This window comes from Eutrema salsugineum, unplaced genomic scaffold, assembly GCF_000478725.1.
Source record: "Eutrema salsugineum unplaced genomic scaffold, Eutsalg1_0 scaffold_15, whole genome shotgun sequence".
In the NCBI taxonomy this organism is placed as follows: domain Eukaryota; kingdom Viridiplantae; phylum Streptophyta; class Magnoliopsida; order Brassicales; family Brassicaceae; genus Eutrema; species Eutrema salsugineum.
In genome coordinates this window covers 2,190,365-2,209,268 of record NW_006256867.1, presented here as the reverse complement: position 1 = coordinate 2,209,268, position 18,904 = coordinate 2,190,365, and the positions used below count along the sequence as shown (strand labels likewise).

Below are 18,904 nucleotides of genomic sequence, written 5' to 3'. Positions count from 1 at the left end.
AAGAGAACACCATAAACTATATTTCTTTTTAAATTTAAATTTTCAAATTTTCAAATAACTTTGGTATTTACAACATATGTTATTCATTGGTTATCACCAAGTTTATTAGATTTGGTAAACAATATATAAGTCTAGTTATATTGGAATTTTAGTTTTGCATTTAAAACAGAGTATGATGAGTAGCTAATTGAAAAAGTTGTCACGTAAAAAAAACTAGTTTGAAATAACATAGTTGACCCTAACAAAAATTATACTCGTAAAATCAGAATAAAACTGAATGGGCATTATGGGAATTATAGTGATTATATTTTTCTCAAATGAGAATATTATTATTTAAGCAAAAAAATATGTGGAAGTATTTATGGTGGTGGTTTGGGTCATTGAGATATGACCTTGGACTCACCTTATCTTTGTATTTATTTAGTTTGCTTTTAAAAAAAAAAATAGTTTTCCAAATTAACTCCTTTAAAATGTTGATCGCAGCCGACATTTCCGTGATAAAAAAGTTATACATTTTTTTTTGAATTTATAAACAAATATAGTTGACCAAAGAAATAAGAAAAATTGATAGGGACACTTTCGTAATTTTCGGAGGTATGTAAGTTTTGTCTTTCTTCTTCATCGTTATTAATATGAAAAACCTTTGCGGTTTTTTTTCCTAGGTAAGAAGTTATATAAATAAAACTACTTCGTTAAAAACAAATAGAAAATGATAATCAAGAATAATATATTTTTTTATAAAAATAATAATAAAGAAGATTGGTGGGTTAAAAAGGTTGGCGAGGAAGAAAGAACAGCGACCTCTTCTTCTCTCTTCTCTTTTATCTCTCTCTCTCTCTTCCTTTCTCTTTGGGAGAGATTTTTATAAGTTTTTCTTTAATCTTTGATGGTTTCCAGAATTTGCTGAATAAACTCTCACTACCAGAGAAAGAGAAAGCTAGAGAGAGGAAGAGAAAACGATAGCTAAAGCTTAATCTTCTCTTTCTTTAATTCTCTGCAACTCCAAGGTATTCTTCTTTTTTTTTATCTCTCTCTCTCTCTACCAAATATATATGTAGATTGTAGATCATGACCGAAGCTGAAAGTGAAAACCTTAAAAGAGATACAAGAAAGAGATGGAGAAGAAAGAAAAACTGTATAATACCTAGTTGACTCCTCTCTCTTTCTTCTCCTTTTGTTTTTTTGTTACATAAGATTCTCTCTGTGTTGTATGTTACAGGATCCAAAAGCTTTGGAGAGAGATATAATGAATAACAAGAATCAAGAACTGATATGGGTCTAGCAACTACAACTCTTCCTCATCATCATCACAAGATTCTTGACAACAATTCAGATTCTATGTCCCAAGATTATCATCATCACCAAGGAATCTTTTCCTTCTCCAATGGATTCCACCGATCATCATCTTCCCATCAGGAAGAAGTGGAGGAATCCGCCGTCTCCGGAGCTCCGATCCCGGTTTATGAAACCGCCGGAATGTTATCTGAAATGTTTAGTTACCCTGGCGGCGGCAACGGTGGCTCCGGCGAGATTCTTGATCAATCTACTAAACAATTGCTAGAGCAACAAAACCGTCACAACAACAACAACTCAACTCTTCATATGTTATTACCAAATCATCATCAAGGCAATTATGGTTTCACCAACGAGCAACATCACTTCACATGGCCATCTTCCTCCGATCATCAAAGTCAAGGAGAGATGATCGGTACCTTACACGTGGAAGGTGGAAAAGGTTTATCTTTATCTCTCTCATCTTCATTAGAAGCAGCAGCAGCAGCTAAAGCAGAAGAATATAGAAGCATTTACTGTGCAGCCGTCGATGGAACTTCTTCTTCTTCCAACGCATCGGCTCATCATCATCAATTTAATCAACTCAAGACTCTTCTTCTTGATAACCCTTCTCATCAACATCAAGTTGTTGGACATTTTGGGTCATCATCATCTTCTCCAATGGTGGCTTCTTCCTCCATTGGAGGGATCTATACGTTGAGGAATTCCAAGTACACTAAACCAGCACAAGAGTTGTTGGAAGAGTTTTGTAGTGTTGGAAGAGGACATTTCAAGAAGAACAAACTTAGTAGGAACAATTCAAACCCTAATACTAGTGGTTGTGGCGGTGGAGGAGGAGGCGGCGGAGGTGGTGGTGGAGGGTCATCTTTGTCTGCCGGAGCAGCCAATGATAATCCTCCTTTATCTCCGGCTGATCGAATTGAACATCAAAGAAGAAAAGTCAAGCTACTCTCTATGCTTGAAGAGGTAACGTTTTCACACTATATTAATGAACTAATTTCCCATGAATTTTTTTATCACATAAATTGAACCGCTCTAGTGATTGAGTTGATCAATCAACCAATTTCATATCAATCACTTAGATCTTTCTTCGTTGTTATTTCAAATCAACCAATATTTTCATAAGCTCGGGATATGTATTTTTCTGTAAATTAAATGTATAGAGAAAGACCGACTGGTACAAGAGCACGACACATGCTCTAGTTGGTAGAGCTTGATTACGCAATCCTACCATCACTTATATAATTTTTCTAACTAATATCATTATACTCATGTTATAGTCTAATTTGATATATAAAATCATATTTTGTGTGACGCGTTTGGTGGCATCGCTTAATCATATATTAACATAATAAATTAAATTGTGATTAGTTAAGTGATTCAGTCTTCAACAAGAAATTTAAATTAGAGTTTCCTTCTCCATATAAGCTACCTTCACTACGTAGCCAAAGCTAGTCATTGAAGTCACTTCATTATTTTATTTTGTAGTTGACACTATCTTATTTCAAGATTTTATCTTTAGTTAATTTATGTTAAGTTGCCATAAATTACTAGTAGGAAAACAAAACATAATGGATTTGTACGTATTCCCTAATTTGTCTATTTTAACGAGATTTGCTCGATTTAGTATGATCTTATCTAAACGTTATAATCTCTTGAGGTTTGTATTTTATTTAACGAAAAGCTAATGATAACAAAACAAAAACTATATTCGATTTTCATGTCATTCTAAAAAAATAAGAATTAAATGCAGGTGGACCGACGGTACAACCACTACTGCGAACAAATGCAAATGGTAGTGAACTCGTTCGACCAAGTAATGGGCTACGGTGCGGCGGTTCCGTACACGACATTGGCCCAAAAGGCAATGTCTAGACATTTCCGATGTTTGAAAGATGCGGTAGCGATTCAGCTTAAACGCAGCTGTGAGCTTCTAGGGGATAAAGATGCGGCCGGCGGTGCATCCACCGGGTTAACTAAAGGTGAAACGCCACGATTGCGTTTGCTAGAGCAGAGTTTGCGTCAGCAACGTGCGTTTCATCATATGGGTATGATGGAGCAAGAGGCTTGGAGACCGCAACGTGGTTTACCTGAACGCTCCGTTAATATCCTTAGAGCTTGGCTTTTCGAACACTTTCTTAATCCGTAAGTCCAATTTCTCATCCTTTATTCAATATATATTATAAGTCTACTCTTAATTATATTTCGGTATAATTAAATATAAATAATCTTCTTGAATGTTGACCATGTATTAGAAATAGATATTATACTATCACTATGCATTGATATACCATACTAAATTTAAGTTTTAAAACTGACAAATTGTTCTTCGAACTTATTTTTGTTTTGCGGGAAGAATATTTCAATCAGAAAAATTGAAAAGTAGCTGATTTTTTTTTATATAAATCTAAAGATGGGAAAAAAAAAACTAAGTTTCTTGAGTCTATTTTATAAAAATTTCTTCAAATTTCTGTTATTATTCACCAATTAAATTCAAATATCAATCCTTTCTACATTTAGTTCATGATGCCACAAATAGAAATTACTAGGCAAGATTACAAATTAACAAGAAAAACAAAGCATTGACCTTGAGATTTTTGAGAAAACTGTGTGTATGATATTTTGCATGGCAAAGGGATTAAATAAAGAATGGTGTAATAAAAGAAGTTTGCAGAGTGATATCACAAACTTTTATGCTTTGGGATCATAATAGCATCCTAAGGGTTTCTCTGTCTCTGTCTAACCCTTTTTTTACAGTTTCCTCTTATTGGCTTTAATTTTTTCCCCTATACTATTATTAAAAGAAGTAACTATGCCATTAACATAATAACAAAAAATAGGTCTCAGATTTGTCAGCGGTGCAGTGGTTTGTATATTGTCTCTTAAGAAAGAGAGTGAAAAAAAGAGGAAAAAAACTAAAAGCTGATAAAAGTAATTTCCTTTCTAATTATTCATCAGTACTTTCTTTATTTAATGTCTGCCGAATTTTACTATTATATTGTTAGTGAAGTAAAGAAGAGAAGAGTTGTACAGTTTTTCTTGTACCTCTTCTGTTAAATATTAGCTTTATCATGAAAAGAAAAAAAGAAGCTAAGAAACAAAAATAAAATCAAATGCTTCTTCTATTCTGCAATCAGCTTTTTCTTTTGTCTCTTAGATTCTCACGCCCTTGTAAGAAGAAAGTCTGTACCTTTTCTTGCATCTACTTGATTATGTTGTTCCTCTCTTTCTCTATATACAAATTTGTATTCATAAAAAATATTAATAATTATTGGGTTTAGGGTTCTAAAGATTGTGAAGTCATTTTCTGGTCTCTTTCTCAGGTACCCAAGCGATGCTGATAAGCACCTCTTGGCTCGACAGACTGGTTTATCCAGGAATCAGGTCAGCCTTTATAATATATAATATATATTTTTAATACTGATCATACAAGATCGCTTTTAATTACTGAATATTTAGATATACGTAATTAAATTTATAGTTTACTATCTATATCAATCATTTCATCATGCAAAACCTGACATGAGTGGCTTCATTTCCATTCTCTTGCATGGATTTTGAAAATCATTTTTCTTGGGGCTCGTTTTTCTTCATTAAATACATTAATTATATATACATATATATACACACAAGCAATACAAAATATAGGAGAGAGAGAGACATAAATACTCAAACTAGGACCATATTTCTCATGTGCATGAAAGTTTGAAGCTTTAATTTCAATTATAACGACCAGGCCTCCTTCTTGTGTACGTAAATTATCTTGACCACAATTTTTAATACACTCGACTTATACTATATTACGTTTCATAAAAAGTGGTATGTTGAAAAAAGTCAGACAAATTAAAATATATCTAAAATAAACAATTAAGCTCATATATTTTTTTTGGGGATAAAAGTAAGATTATATTCAATATACCACTAATGAGATTTTGATAACTTAAATTCAAAACTTATTTGATATTTTAGGTTGGAAAATCACATTAGACACTATAAAACGAAATATTTCAAAAATAAAAGTTTATAGAACTACATTTTCTTTTTTGAAACGGAATTGAAGTTTTGGTTGTTTCACAATCACATATCCATTAAAACTAAGTATTTAAGTATTCTATTAGAAACTTGGGTGAGACTCTCGCAGTGAGAGTAATATTTTTGGGTTGAAAAATTGATTTCTTTCTTTTTCAGGTGTCGAATTGGTTTATAAATGCTAGGGTTCGTCTATGGAAACCAATGGTTGAAGAGATGTATCAACAAGAGGCAAAAGAAAGAGAGGAACAAGAATTAGAAGAAAATGAAAAAGAAGATTATCAACAACAAAGAAGACATCAACAAACAAACAACAATAACAACAATGACACGAAACCCAACAATGAAAGCAACTTCACTCTCGTTCAGACAATAACTGCACAAACTCCAACAACAGCGACGATGACATCGACACCTCACGAAAACGACCCTTCATTCCTCCCTTCTTCCTCCTCCGTCGCCGCCACTTCTCACGGCGTTTCAGACGCTTTCACCGTCGCCACGTGTCAGCAAGACGTCAGTGACTTTCACGTCGACGATGGTCATGTGAACGTCATAAGATTCGGGACCAAACAGCCTGGTGACGTGTCGCTTACGCTTGGTCTACGCCACGCTGGCAATATGCCCGATAATAAGAACCCTTCTTTCTCCGTTAGAGACTTTGGAGATTTTTAAGACTGCCTTCGTCGTTTCTCCATTTATTAATCAATTTATTATAGCGGGATTTTTTTTTTAATCGAAATATGTTTTTAGCCTCTTTACATACTCTTAAAGTTTTATATTTTTTTCTCTGTTTTCCTCTCGTAAGAAGAATAGAAATACATATATAAATTGATACCTCGAGCTACCAGAGTTATAATTTTGTACTAGAATGTAATTTATTATGCATGGTTTATTTTTTCAAAAGTGATGTTCTTACTAATTTTCTATAATTTGTGTTTAGATTATAATTATTTACATACTTTTAAAGTAAAATTTATTCTTACGACCACCCCTACCAAATTTCTGTATTTTTTTTTGTTTTTGATTATGATTAATACATATTTCTAAAATAAAAATTTGTTCATATTAATATCCTTACCAATTATCTGTAGAGTTTATTCGGATTGACAACCCTACCATTTGCTGTCCAAAAAAAAGACACCCCTACCATTTTTTCTTTTTACATATTTTGAAATAAAAACTATGTGTAGTACTTTTTTTTATTTTTTGTCCTCCAACTATGTGTAGTACTTAACTTAAGTATTCTTCCATTTGAGTTTAGTCTTTTACTAACAAACGACAAAGTAGTAGGAGAGCGCCATGTCAATTAAGTGACATCACTTTTGCTTGTATAATCAAAGTAATCACCTCAACTAACCCTCACTTACTACAACTATGTGCTACTTAATTTAGTAATGGCAACAAAACAAAGTATGTTTAGGACACTATAGATCGACTTAACAATTGTATTTTTTTCTTTCTAATAACTTATATTAAAACAGTTTGAACGCATCTGATCCCCGTTTTTTTAGAAAACATCCTTGTTTGTTTACAATACTTTCAGAGCATTTATTTTTCTCTAACAGCAGAATTTTTAAAAAAACTCCAAAGGTTTGGTTACATGTCATATTGGGCACATCTCAATCGAGACGGTGACATTTTAATTCCACAAAAGGGCATTCAGCTCAATAGATCACTGCCATGATGCTACTCATTAGTCTGTTTATAAAAGGGACTCATCACTTAATTTGTTTATAAAGCGTTTTCTTATAAGTCACTTCAATAAATAAAAAATTAGACAATAACGCCTAAGTTTCACCTAAGTCCTTATAGATTTGCATGAATTTCTATTCTAAGTATATGGATATACTACTTCCCGAGAATGACCTTAAAACTTGGCAAGATATAATGTGTACGATTATTTGACATTACACTTTTTATTAGATGTCTTTAGTGCAACCAATAACTCGGAACAATAGATAACTTCATGCTATTCATATTATGGTTTATGGATAATAGATTATATATGTACACTTATGAACTAGGGTTGATGACAATTGAAGTTTGAACCTATTCTATAGTGCTGATGATGATTAATCAAATAATAGATAGGTAAAAAATTCGTCAAAGTGTTTCAGCTTTTCCTTTTTTGATGTAAGAGAATTGAAGAGGGTCAGTATCAAAAAGAAATTTATTCCCTCTTTTCATTTAGAGGTTTTAATATTCTACTAGCGAAAGTGAAGTTTCATATATGGACATAAATAGCTTATAAGAATATATATATATATATATATATAAAGATATACAGTATGTTATTTCCAAGCACTTTTACATGTCTACCAGTTTAAGGAAACAATTACCTAATAAACTAGCGACTCTAGCGTCTTAAGACTAGCGATGATTTTGCACGAATAATTACAATGACACTAACAGAATTTGTGAACGCGTAAAAATTACCTAATAATTAAACTCATTAAATGCATCTGATATTAATTTACTTAAGTACATTTATATCAATCGTAGTGGTCCATTTTTTAACACTTCTTGTCTGACCTCTGTCCTTTAGCTACCATGCATACTCCTATAAAAAGAATTTAAATTGGAAAATTTTATATATTTGATTTAATTCATTATTATTGTTTGGCTGGTATACAAAAGTTCAAAATATCAATTTATTTTTTCTTTTGCTGAATGAAAAAAATAATAAATATACGTGACAAGAAAATCCATATGCATGAGTGTTAGATTCTTGATGTTAATATTGGAGGGCCTGCCTTTTTAATAATCCACATATGTAAGCGTATACATATGTTGTCAAATACATACATGTGTATTGATCTATATTGCATGGTTTTAGTACGCATGATGGATTTTTATGTCATGCATACGTACATAAAATCTCAAAAAGTTAATTATTGACTTAACATAAAATAAAATTCGAAATTTTAAAATTTTAAACGATGTATAAAGTGAAAAGACTATTTGATTTCTATATGATCTTCTTAACCAAAAATGATCTATTTAAAATACAATTATTGAAGAAATTTATTTTGTATCCAATTTTATCAATTCTAGTTATGAAAATGAAATAATATTTTAAAATTTCAAAATTTTAAATGATATATGAAGTGAAAAGACTGTTTGATTTCTAAAGTGAACTTATTAACAAAAAATTATTCTATTTAAGAAACAATTATTGAAGAAATTTATTGCGTATTATATTTCATCAACCCTAGTTATGATGAAACACATTTCTATAGTGTTCTTATAACTAATAATTCAACTACGTACGTACTTATGTTTTCTTTATCTACCATTGACAATTCATATATGGAAATATGTATGTATATAAAGATATTTTGTGGGTTTAAAAAACTTTTTTATGGTGTGCTAGAATTGTAATATGCTTGAACTGAATGAATCGAGTAGAAGAAGAAGATACCAACTTGCGTGGGCCCTATGATTTTTTCAGATAGGGCCTATTTGAAAATTTTATTGGACTTGGGCCATGGCATCGTGGAATTTAGCGATCGCCGGCCGAATCCGATGACTATCCGTCACACAATCATGCTTTTATAACCAAATAGGTCCCCTCACTCAAACCAATACCTAAAATCTGTTTAAATATTCCACCACATACACTGATACACATAATTACATATGAACAAATGGCTAGGTCGTGAATTTAGTCTATTTTGGTAATTTTATTGTTAATGAGGAAGGGCTGCTATGATCAGAGATTTTTAGCAAATACATTAGGGTGTCTTTTTATTTCCAAGAAATGGATCGAATTAGTAGAGTTTATTCCAGTCAATTATTTAAATTGTTACATCATTATTTTGAAAATGTTAAATCATTGAAAATTTAGCTAATCTTACTAAATAATGTTCATTTCATAAACAGCTATATATTTTGCATTAATCGATTCTGTTCATATTGTTTGTTTGGTAATGAACCATTAAAAGATTTTTTTTGGTCATGAACTATTAAAAAGTTTAAAACCATAATTACGTTGTATCCGGATTAAATACTCCGATCCCTCTGTTCAGAATTATTTGATGTTTAAGGTTTTTGCATACAGTTTAAGGATTCATTTAATTTTTATTTTTCCTATACTAAAAATATTATTTATAATTCATTTAAATATCATTCAACCAATAAGAAGACAATCTGCAGAATATAAAATGTCAAAAACTATAAAAATTCATTAAATTTTGCATTGAAAAATGAGAACATCAAATAATTCTGAATAAAAAAACCTTCTAAAATATAAAATAATTCTGAACAGAGGGAGTATATAGTTTGACGATGCTGTAGAGTTGTTAATACAAATATTATGAAACGTGCTGGTCGACATAAATACGTTACAAAATAAATACGCTATATGTGTGCATCAATAAAAGTAATAACTATACAATAAATGTATTGGGGTTACAGAATAGAATGATTGGAGAACAGTGAAGCTATATATACAATCGTTGGAATAATTAATTTTAGAGGATAGACCGTATCTTTTTGCTGTCTTATCTCCATGTGATGTGAAGTGTGGCCTCATAAATCATATACGCATCTACATAAATTCACATAAGTAAATTGGTCAAATTGATAAAAATCGTTGCTATATTAAATAGAGTTGTGACTCTATGCCTTATAATAATTCTCACGTTGAAAATGAACCATTATAAAGTGTGTGGACCTTTATTTCTTGATTTAAAATCGTATTCATGATTCAATGTATACATCAATTTTTAAAAAAAAAAACATAATAATAAAAACACATCAACTTAACCATATTAAGTACTTTACAAAAACAAATTGCAATAACAAAACCTTACTGAAAATGAACAAAAAAATAAACTAATCGGGCATTTGGAAGTTTAAACATTAAAGCCTTAGAGCTTTACCGGCGGTTATCAAAGAGAGCCGGAAATACCAAATAACCGGGTTTGGTTTTGAATATGGTCGGTTATTGATACGGTTTAGCAGACCATTCATCTGCCGATCGATTTCCACAAGCGATCTGGTTTTGTTCTCCGTAACTAGTACAGTAGAGTTTGAAGATCCCAAATTTGAAGGAAAAGAAGATATGGAAAAACCCATAAATCTTTTTAGGGTTTGCTCTCTTTTAATGGCGTTTTTGTTTGCTTATTCTGCATCTGTCCAGCTTAATGATCCTGGTATTCAAAAGAAAAAATTGGTTCTTTTTCTCTACTACAGATGATGTAAATTTCACAGTTTGTGTGCTTCTGCAGATTGGTACTTTTGGTTTCCTCTGTACACACTCGCTTGCGTAGTGAATCTGATCAACTGCAAAAGAATATCATCTAAATCGAGAAGAATCAGACAGATGATTGGAACAGCTCTTAGCTTGGGTCTGTTTTTGTTGGCTAAAGTTGTTGCAGAGGATGTCATAACAGAGAAAGTCGGAGTCTTGTCTTTGGATCTCAGTCAAAGAGTAGTTAGAGAAAAGATCGGAAGTGCTTTGGTCATAGCTTCCATGGTTCTGCAACTACGAGCTACTTCTTCCAAACCAAAAGAAAAGTACGTTGACTTTGGTAAGACGAAGAACCATTCAATTCTGAGTTTCTCCAAAATCAGCTCTTTTACCAAAACTGTTTTCAAATTTCAAAACTTGATTTGGCGCGTACTGATTTCAGGGATGGTTGCAATTGTGATCTTTGGCTATGGACTTCCCTTTTGGTTCTTCACAATTAAGAAAGGAGAAATAAAGATTTGATATCTTTTTTATGCGCTCTTGTTACATTATAATACAATCAATGATTATGAATACTGCTAAAAAAAAAACTGCAGAACCAAATTGTTCAAAGCTGTCTAAGATTCAATGGAAAACAAGAAAGTGAAAAAGCTTGAAGCAAATTATTGAAACAAATGTGCAAAGAATGTACCTAGAACCAAATTCTAACACAAGCTACCTCTGCAATTTGTAGCTCCACAATGGCATGGATGCTCATTTTCTTGTCCAGATGTTACCTGTCTGCGTCCATAGTCTCTCGTGATCTCCTCTCCTGCAGCTATCTGTTTTACACACACAAACAAAAAAAAGATCAATTCAATCCAACACTTAGAAAACTCTTTCAAGCAAAGAGAGAAGAAGAGCCTTACATCTTTACTAGCGTAAAAACCGATATGAGCAAGAGGAGACTCCATGCTTTCCACAATAACTTGGTGAGTAACAAGATTCGCCGAGCAGCTAGAGATAAGAAAAATTTTGAAATCATCAGTCTAATGTTTTGGAAGATATAAGACCGAGTTATGTTTTTTGAACTCACCTGTGATTGATGAACCGAGAGACATTCCCATGATTAGTAGCATCAATAACATAATCGGGCTCTTCTTCGATTAATCTACCAATGTCATTGATATTAGCATCAATGTCATGTATGTAGCTGCACCCTTCTTTTCCATACCTATGAAAATCAATAGCAAGATTTCAAATTCTGCACCAAATCTTTCAACGCTAGAAGACCAAAAAAAAGGTGAAAAGACGAAAGCTTATGTACTGGTTTCGTCTCTTGTTTGCTTCTTGCTGATCAAGAACCTCTCCAATGTATTCACAGACAAATGTGCCGCGTAGTATATGCTCACAAGCTCGTAATCCCCATCCCTGCCGATCAATCAGCAATGTATATATGAATTGAAGCAGGATAGATAGATAAAAATAATGATGGCTCAAAAAGAATCACACCTTGCTCTCTGTTCTAAACACTTCAAGTTTCGTGCGAATTCCATTCTGCAAAACCCGATTCTGACATGTTCTAGAGCATCCGCAGAGTCCATTGCATTCATAAACAGGATAACCCTCCTGCAACATTTTCGTATTTTAACCAGAAAATATCTAAATTACCACAAAAATCATCACTTTCAATAGAGAAGCAACCAAATTTACCTCCAAGATGATCCGTTCTTTGTCATCATATGGGAATCTACACCTCATGGATTTCCCGTATATGTCTCTAGCTTCCTCAAAATCGTTACTGAAAAGGTACACGTGATCACAAGCTACAGGCGAGCATACTGAGCCACGACAGCCACACCTGAGTTGCAGGTCCTGCATCATAAACAGGGGACAAACAAGGTTACAACACGAAGTCACAATACTGTTTCAAGGATACGAGGAGCTCGAATAAGTAAGATACCTCCTTTGCAAGATCCATTGACGGGTTATGAATTGATTTTGTAACATAAGTAAAACTTTCCCATGGCCTCTCAGCGGAATCCAAATGATCACCATCCACGACACAACATATTGGAACTGGTTCCTTACCAAAGCTTATGTCTTTGCACAAAACAGCGGTCTTTCCAAACGGTCTCTTACTGAAATGATGAGCCTCCATGATACAATGACACTCATCCACTTCCAGAGCGGCATTAGAAGGTTCTCCGACGTCCATAGATATCCGAAATCGATCATTTTCTTGTCGAGGGATCAAGGGACTTAGAAGATTTGGGTCTTTAAAAGGCTTACATCCGTTAGAGCATATGTATCCTTCCTGATGCCATAGCACTTGCACACCCTGCTCACCACAGAGTTTTGCTGCCTTGAGATATATCCTCTCAGGCAAAACCCCGAATTTAGCCTCCAACGAGGTCTCAAGGCTCAGCCTACAGCAAGCTAAACGAGCAGCAGACAGGATATCTTGGTTGTTAGGACGATGTTTCACTTTCTGAATCTTCGAGAACAATATTTTCGAAACTACAGAGCAATGAGCATCTGCTGATCTATCAAAGCTATCACTCGGAGGCGGCGATAATCCAGTTTTTTCTTCCGTGCCGAGTGATTTGGAACCTTGCATCCTTCTCTTCATATTTACACTAGCCCTGTTTCTAATCCTATACGAGACTGCTCCAAGAGTTTTCTTGAACTTATTTGGACGGCTTAGCCTACCAGACTTCATCCTGTAGGTATTAAACCTTAACCCTTTTTTAGGACCTCGAGAGCCAACAAGATTCGGTCCCATGTGTTCTGCCTGATGGTGACGGCCAAGGTCAGGTAATAGATTGAATTTCAGCCCACAGAACTTGCAAACATATTTATGTACGCCGCTTATACTCTCTTTGTTTTGGCTCACAACAATTTGTGAATTGCCTGCTTCAGGATTTTGAGAAGACTCATTATTAGTCAATTTGCACTCAGGAGCAACTGTTAACGTCTTGCACTCCAAAGGATGCACAGCTTGAACATGTACCAGCAACTGTTCTTTATCTCCAAAATGGCTGCCACAAGGAATACACTGAAGAAGCATGCACTTTTCCGCAAACTGCACATGGTGTCTCTCCTCCACATGAGTTTCCAAAAGCTTTCTCTTCACAAAAGAATCTAAACAAATAGCACAAGCAAATCCACCAAACGACCATTTCTCTTCGTCTTCTCCTTTATCATCACAAGCATTGGTGAAGGCAAGCAGTCGATTAGGAGATTCTGACATTGATGCATCTTCTTCATAAGCACCAGCACTGAAACCCCATATCCTAGCTAATCTCTCCTTTTCATGGGAAACTAACTTCATCAAGAAACCCCCAACTCCAGCGTCAGCTTCTCTTGAAGCTTCTGATATCGCCCACTCAAGCTGTTGGTCCATTGGGACCGAGTTTCTTAAAGATAAGAGACTTTTGAAAAGCTTGTAGAAAATATCACAGGCTTGATGCAGAGCCAATTTTTCCTCACGCGATGAACAACCCCTCAGAAGATCTACAAACACTTCTTTGGATATTATCCGACTCTTTCCGTTCCTCGCACGCTTGAGCCAGTTAGGAAGGTGCTGTTCGCAGTATAACGTGTGCTTTGTCGAGAACTCATTGCAAGGAACATAGATGTTTTCTGAGCAAGAACCAACACACAAGTTATCCTCATTGCTACAATGTTCAAGCATCTCAGTGAAGCTCGTGGTTCCATTGGGCACACTTCCCTCTGTTTCTCCAAGAGGAACTAAATCTTGACATTGAGTTGTTTCTAAGGTTGACATAATTTCTGCTACCTTTCTTTTAACCAGATGAGATGAGGAATCAACAGCTTTCTCCATCCCAGTGTGAGGACGGTGTTTCTTGCAATACAACAATCCAGGTAGAGATCTATGCTTGCATTTGGTACCAAGAACAGTAACTCCTCCGCACATTGGTGTTTCAGCAGCGGGAGATGCCTCCTTCTTTGCAGATTTGGTGGTGAAACGAGAAGCTAAATGCACACAACAATAGATATCACCTTCATTTGCCCACCTCACACATTGTCTTCCTTTCGATTCGATGAAAGCTATGCATTGCTGACTCTTATTTCCCAAACCAAACGGTTTCTTCACAGCTGATTCGTTTATGTTTGGAACTTGTGGGTGAGACAGTTCACTCGCCTCTTTTGTTTTCACGAGCTGTGAACCGCCCGCTTCAACAACAATGCCGTCCCATAGGTCCAAACCATTCTCTGGTGTATTCATCATCGCATTCTCGTTTTTCATCACCACAGGAGTATTTGTGTTGTCTCGGCTACTAAAAAACTCCGAGTCAATAGCAGTCAATCCGTGTGGCGAAACATCAGTTTCCATCTGCGATGCATTTGTTGTCTCTGCACGTCGAATCTCAAGCTTTGGTCTTTTACGGCTCGTCTGCACATCTGAGTTAAAGACGCTTTTACTACTCTCCTGTGCTACTTCTCCGACACTACGCCGAGATATCGAGAACCATTTTGTGATGTCATGCTTCCACGTTTTCCATTCTGACAACACCATTAGTTGCATCTGAGGATCAGAAACTGATTTCACTTCGTTCCATTGGATGCAATTATCAAACTCCTATACACAACCAGATAAAGTGGACTTCGTTAAGAACAAAAAATGTCCGAACAATTTACATAATCGGCCTCAGGTGAAGTCATTACCTCATTCAGCGTTTCAATACTCTCAGCATTCACTGCATCATTACACTTCTGTACCCATGAAGGAAATGAGTTTTCGAGCCAGTTTGGATCCATGTATCGTTGCAAAATCATCTGAAACAACATGACACAAAGCCGAGACATGATTACAGGAGAGTCAAAAAAAAAAAAAATTCCTCTAAACTTAACAGCAACGAGAGAGCTTACACTCTGAAGCTTCACAAGCATTCTTCCAAGATCTTGATAACTTGTGCTTCGAGAAGCCTCCATTGCAAACTCTTTCCACATTATTATATCCTTAGCTGTTTCAACTACAACCTGCAACATCGAAAGAGATGAAACTAAAATGCAATCCAACGCTTTCGATGTCCAATAAACACTTAGTTCCAAGCTTATACCTCAGAGTGAAACTGGTCAATTATATTGAACATCTTAACTGTAAGCTTCCGCATAATGTTGCGTCGAGCAACGGTTAAATCTTTAACCATTTTGAGTCCAATCTTGTGTGACTTATATGCAATAGGATCAGGGAACTCATTGATGGATCTAACGAGCTGCATATCCGCCCACGAGTAGTTCTTTGTATGCGGAAAAAATATCACAAAATACTTTTTCCTATCATGAGTTGGTTTCCCTCTCAAAGTTGTTAATGGCCAGTCCGCTCTTGCGCATCTGATTCCAGCCTGCCATTTCCCTCTCCACTACAACACAGGACGCAAAACATTAATCTCACATTCCAAACTCTGAGAGAGAGTAGAGTTATATTACCTTCACCCACAAGGCTATAGGTTCATCTTGTTGCAGCCATTTAGGCTCAGAAGGAGATGACTCTCCTTCACCATTGTTACCAAGAGGTTCTGTTTCTTCCATATCCATAACTAAATCGGTACGATGCTTCTCTGCGTTTGAATCATCTGGCTCAGGCTTCAACAACAGCTCACTACCTGTTGATTCCTCAACGTCCACGTCGAGTAGCAACTCATCCATTGCAATACCACCAGGAGTTTCGACTTGTTCAACGCGTTGTGAACTTGAACAAGATATAACTTCCATAACTAACACTTAAGATGATTCACTTCTTTTAACCCAGGATTTGATAAAATCACACATTCTGCATAAGAAGAGGAATAAAAAAAAACAAAAATCAATGTAAGAAAATAACCAACAAGAACACATATCAATTGCTTTTCTAATCGATATGAATCGAAAATTCAACATTAACCATTAGAAATTTCGTACAAGGTAAAAAAATTTCAAACCTACAAAAGCAATTCTTACATAAACATTGATTCTTCAGAATGGAAGTGAATACAAATATATCTAAGATTTGGAAAAAATCACACATTCTGAGGGAAAAACGCAAAAATCAATGTAATATGAATCAAATCAATGTAAACAACAAAGAACCCATATCAAAAATTGTTGTTCCTAAACAAATATGAATCAAAATATCGACATTAACCATTAGATATTTCTTAGAAGGTAATATTTTTGTTTTCAGACCTACGAAAGCAATTATTACATAAACATTGATTCTTCCGAATGGAAAAATGGTTAATCTACTATTCAGCTAGAAGATAAGATCTTAGGAAGTAACTCCTGATTGGGGATGGACAATTGTCTAATACCCACAAAATTCTTACAAGAAAAAAATCAAAAATTGATCTAAACCCTGCATTACGAGGAAGTAATTGATAAAACCCAATATTGGATTTATAGAGTTAGATATAAAGGTGGGTCCATAGATCAAAGAAACAGAAGAGAAATTATACCAATTTGAAGATTCAATAACATGACCAATCAAACCCAGGTGCCCAAAAAATGTTAAAATGCACAAAAGAACCAATCTTTCGCATAAAGATCTAATATTTACTCTAAGGTCAAGTAACACAATAAACTTGTTAGGAGACACATGGAAACAGGCATGGCGGAATCAAAGGCTAGGTCACGGAAGAGGAACCAAACGATAATGCAAAAAAAAAAAAAAAAAAGAATATAAGAATTATAAAGTGGTAAACACATCATGTATGTGACATAAGTATCGAAGCAAAAGCAAATGTTTTTTTTTTACCCTAAAGATTGGATTTTTGGGCATGGAAGGTCACACCTTTCTGATCTGTAGATGCAAATTAGAGAATAGAGAAGGTTGAATCTAAGGATTTTGAGATTTATAAACTTTTTTTTATATATATAATTCTTCTCTTCTGGATTATGAAGAGTTTTTAGGTCGAGGGCATTGGTTTTTGGGCATGTACCATGGCCAGAATGTCGAAAAAGGGAAAGATAATTTTCTATGCTAGGTAGCGATAACTTTTTTGTTATTGTGTGGTTTATAAATTGAATTACAAAATAGAAATAATCTTATTGGAAAGGAAAACAAATAGAGGAAATTTGATTTAATATTCTGAAATTGTTATATAATTTGAAAACTAACCTTTGTTTTAATTTTTTTAAAATATAACCTTTATTAAGTAAGAAGACAATAATACCAATATCAATTTTTCGCATTTACAAGATGACAAAATATTTGAATTCTTAATTTTTTTAATAAAATATATGAGATCAACATCAACTTCTTATAATCTATGTAATAATTTAACTTTGCCTCAATGATTATTTAATCAACATTGCACCAAACAATTTTCTGATCCCAAAATCAGTTTACTTAAAAAAAATGCCTATTCAAATTCTGTAAAATTATTCTATCATTTGATCTACTTAAAAAAAAAATTCTAATATGGTAGAAATTAGAAGTCTATAATCTTATAGGATAAACTCATCAAAAGAGTTACATTAAGTAAAAAGACAATAATACCAATATCAATTTTAGAATTTACAAGATGACAAAATATTTGGATTCTTAATTTTTTAATAAAATATATGAGATCAACATCAACTTCTTATAATCTATGTAATAATTTAACTTTGCCTCAATGATTTTTCAATCAACATTGCACCAAACAATTTTCTCATCCCAAAATCAGTTTACATAGAAACAAAAATACCTATTCAAATTCTGTAAAATTATTCTATCATTTGGTCTATTTAAAAAAAAGTTCCAATATGGTAGAAATTAGAAGTCCATAACCTTATTAAATAAACTCATCAAAAGAGTTTCATTTCGTATTTCTATCATTGAACTAAGCAAAATAATAAGAAATCAATCCACAAGATTTTTTCGGATTTAATAGACCAAACAGTTAGATTTTTGACTGATTAAATTCACTAACATGATTTTAGGTACAAGCATGTTCAGTTGATTTCATGAACTTGTTGAGCTTAAACTCCCCCAGCTTCAAATGAGGATCTTTTATATTGATGTTAGTGTATATCTCTATTATAGATAAAACATGCTTGTTCCAAAATCATATTAGTAAACTTACCAGAACAATAACATCGATTATATTAGAGGAAAGTGGTGGTAAAATACAACTGCTCATTTCCTTTTAATATAATCTATAGAAGAATTTACACTATGTATTATTCGACTAACAAAAAAATTAATATAATCGTATACATGAAGATACATTAAAGATACGCTAGATATGTTATTTCTAAGTTCTAATCCATGCATTTTTAGAACGCAGCCAAAGTATAAATACAAAGTAACATCGATTACGTTGATATGAGGAAGTTCAAATGATTAAATTGAAATAATAGATTTTATGTGTTTAATATATTAGGGATATTTTTGGTAATTTTAAATTCAAAAGGTTA

At 33.7% G+C, this 18,904-nt stretch overlaps 3 protein-coding genes across 10 annotated transcripts; 2 read left to right on the top strand and 1 right to left on the bottom strand.

Annotated features, from left to right (window-relative positions):
• The first annotated feature begins 786 nt into the window (after nucleotides 1-786).
• Nucleotides 787-6,083, top strand: LOC18021904 (BEL1-like homeodomain protein 4). 3 transcript variants are annotated; one of them, XM_024158367.1, is made up of 5 exons: nucleotides 787-1,007; nucleotides 1,220-2,259; nucleotides 3,047-3,438; nucleotides 4,617-4,677; nucleotides 5,482-5,997. In XM_024158367.1, exons 2-5 carry the CDS (start codon nucleotides 1,273-1,275, stop codon nucleotides 5,995-5,997), a joined length of 1,956 nt encoding a protein of 651 aa, XP_024014135.1. In that variant the 5' UTR covers nucleotides 787-1,007; nucleotides 1,220-1,272. The 3 variants fall into 3 exon arrangements, with proteins under 3 accessions (XP_024014135.1, XP_024014136.1, XP_006404859.1); XM_024158368.1 differs by lacking the exon at nucleotides 787-1,007 and adding an exon at nucleotides 1,022-1,135; XM_006404796.2 differs by lacking the exon at nucleotides 787-1,007 and having other exon boundaries at nucleotides 1,273-2,259; nucleotides 5,482-6,083.
• Nucleotides 6,084-10,179: 4,096 nt separating this feature from the next.
• LOC18021903 lies at nucleotides 10,180-11,194 on the top strand. Of its 2 annotated transcripts, none has more exons than XM_024158106.1 (3): nucleotides 10,180-10,481; nucleotides 10,557-10,859; nucleotides 10,962-11,194. In XM_024158106.1, exons 1-3 carry the CDS (start codon nucleotides 10,391-10,393, stop codon nucleotides 11,039-11,041), a joined length of 474 nt encoding a protein of 157 aa, XP_024013874.1. In that variant the 5' UTR covers nucleotides 10,180-10,390; the 3' UTR covers nucleotides 11,042-11,194. The 2 variants fall into 2 exon arrangements, with proteins under 2 accessions (XP_024013874.1, XP_024013875.1); XM_024158107.1 differs by having other exon boundaries at nucleotides 10,557-10,845; nucleotides 10,962-11,059.
• On the bottom strand, nucleotides 11,031-17,471 carry LOC18021902 (histone-lysine N-methyltransferase SUVR5). 5 transcript variants are annotated; one of them, XM_024158102.1, is made up of 12 exons: nucleotides 17,259-17,471; nucleotides 15,956-16,298; nucleotides 15,586-15,888; nucleotides 15,395-15,505; nucleotides 15,191-15,301; nucleotides 12,462-15,104; nucleotides 12,212-12,373; nucleotides 12,011-12,127; nucleotides 11,826-11,929; nucleotides 11,595-11,732; nucleotides 11,428-11,515; nucleotides 11,031-11,340 (listed from the first exon to the last, which is right to left on the bottom strand). In XM_024158102.1, the coding sequence occupies exons 2-12, from the start codon at nucleotides 16,238-16,240 to the stop codon at nucleotides 11,224-11,226; spliced, it is 4,179 nt and encodes a 1,392-aa protein (XP_024013870.1). In that variant the 5' UTR covers nucleotides 16,241-16,298; nucleotides 17,259-17,471; the 3' UTR covers nucleotides 11,031-11,223. The 5 variants fall into 5 exon arrangements, with proteins under 5 accessions (XP_024013870.1, XP_024013873.1, XP_024013872.1 ...); XM_024158105.1 differs by lacking the exon at nucleotides 17,259-17,471 and adding an exon at nucleotides 17,061-17,152; XM_024158104.1 differs by lacking the exon at nucleotides 17,259-17,471 and adding an exon at nucleotides 16,960-17,146 and having other exon boundaries at nucleotides 15,956-16,533.
• Nucleotides 17,472-18,904: the final 1,433 nt, after the last annotated feature.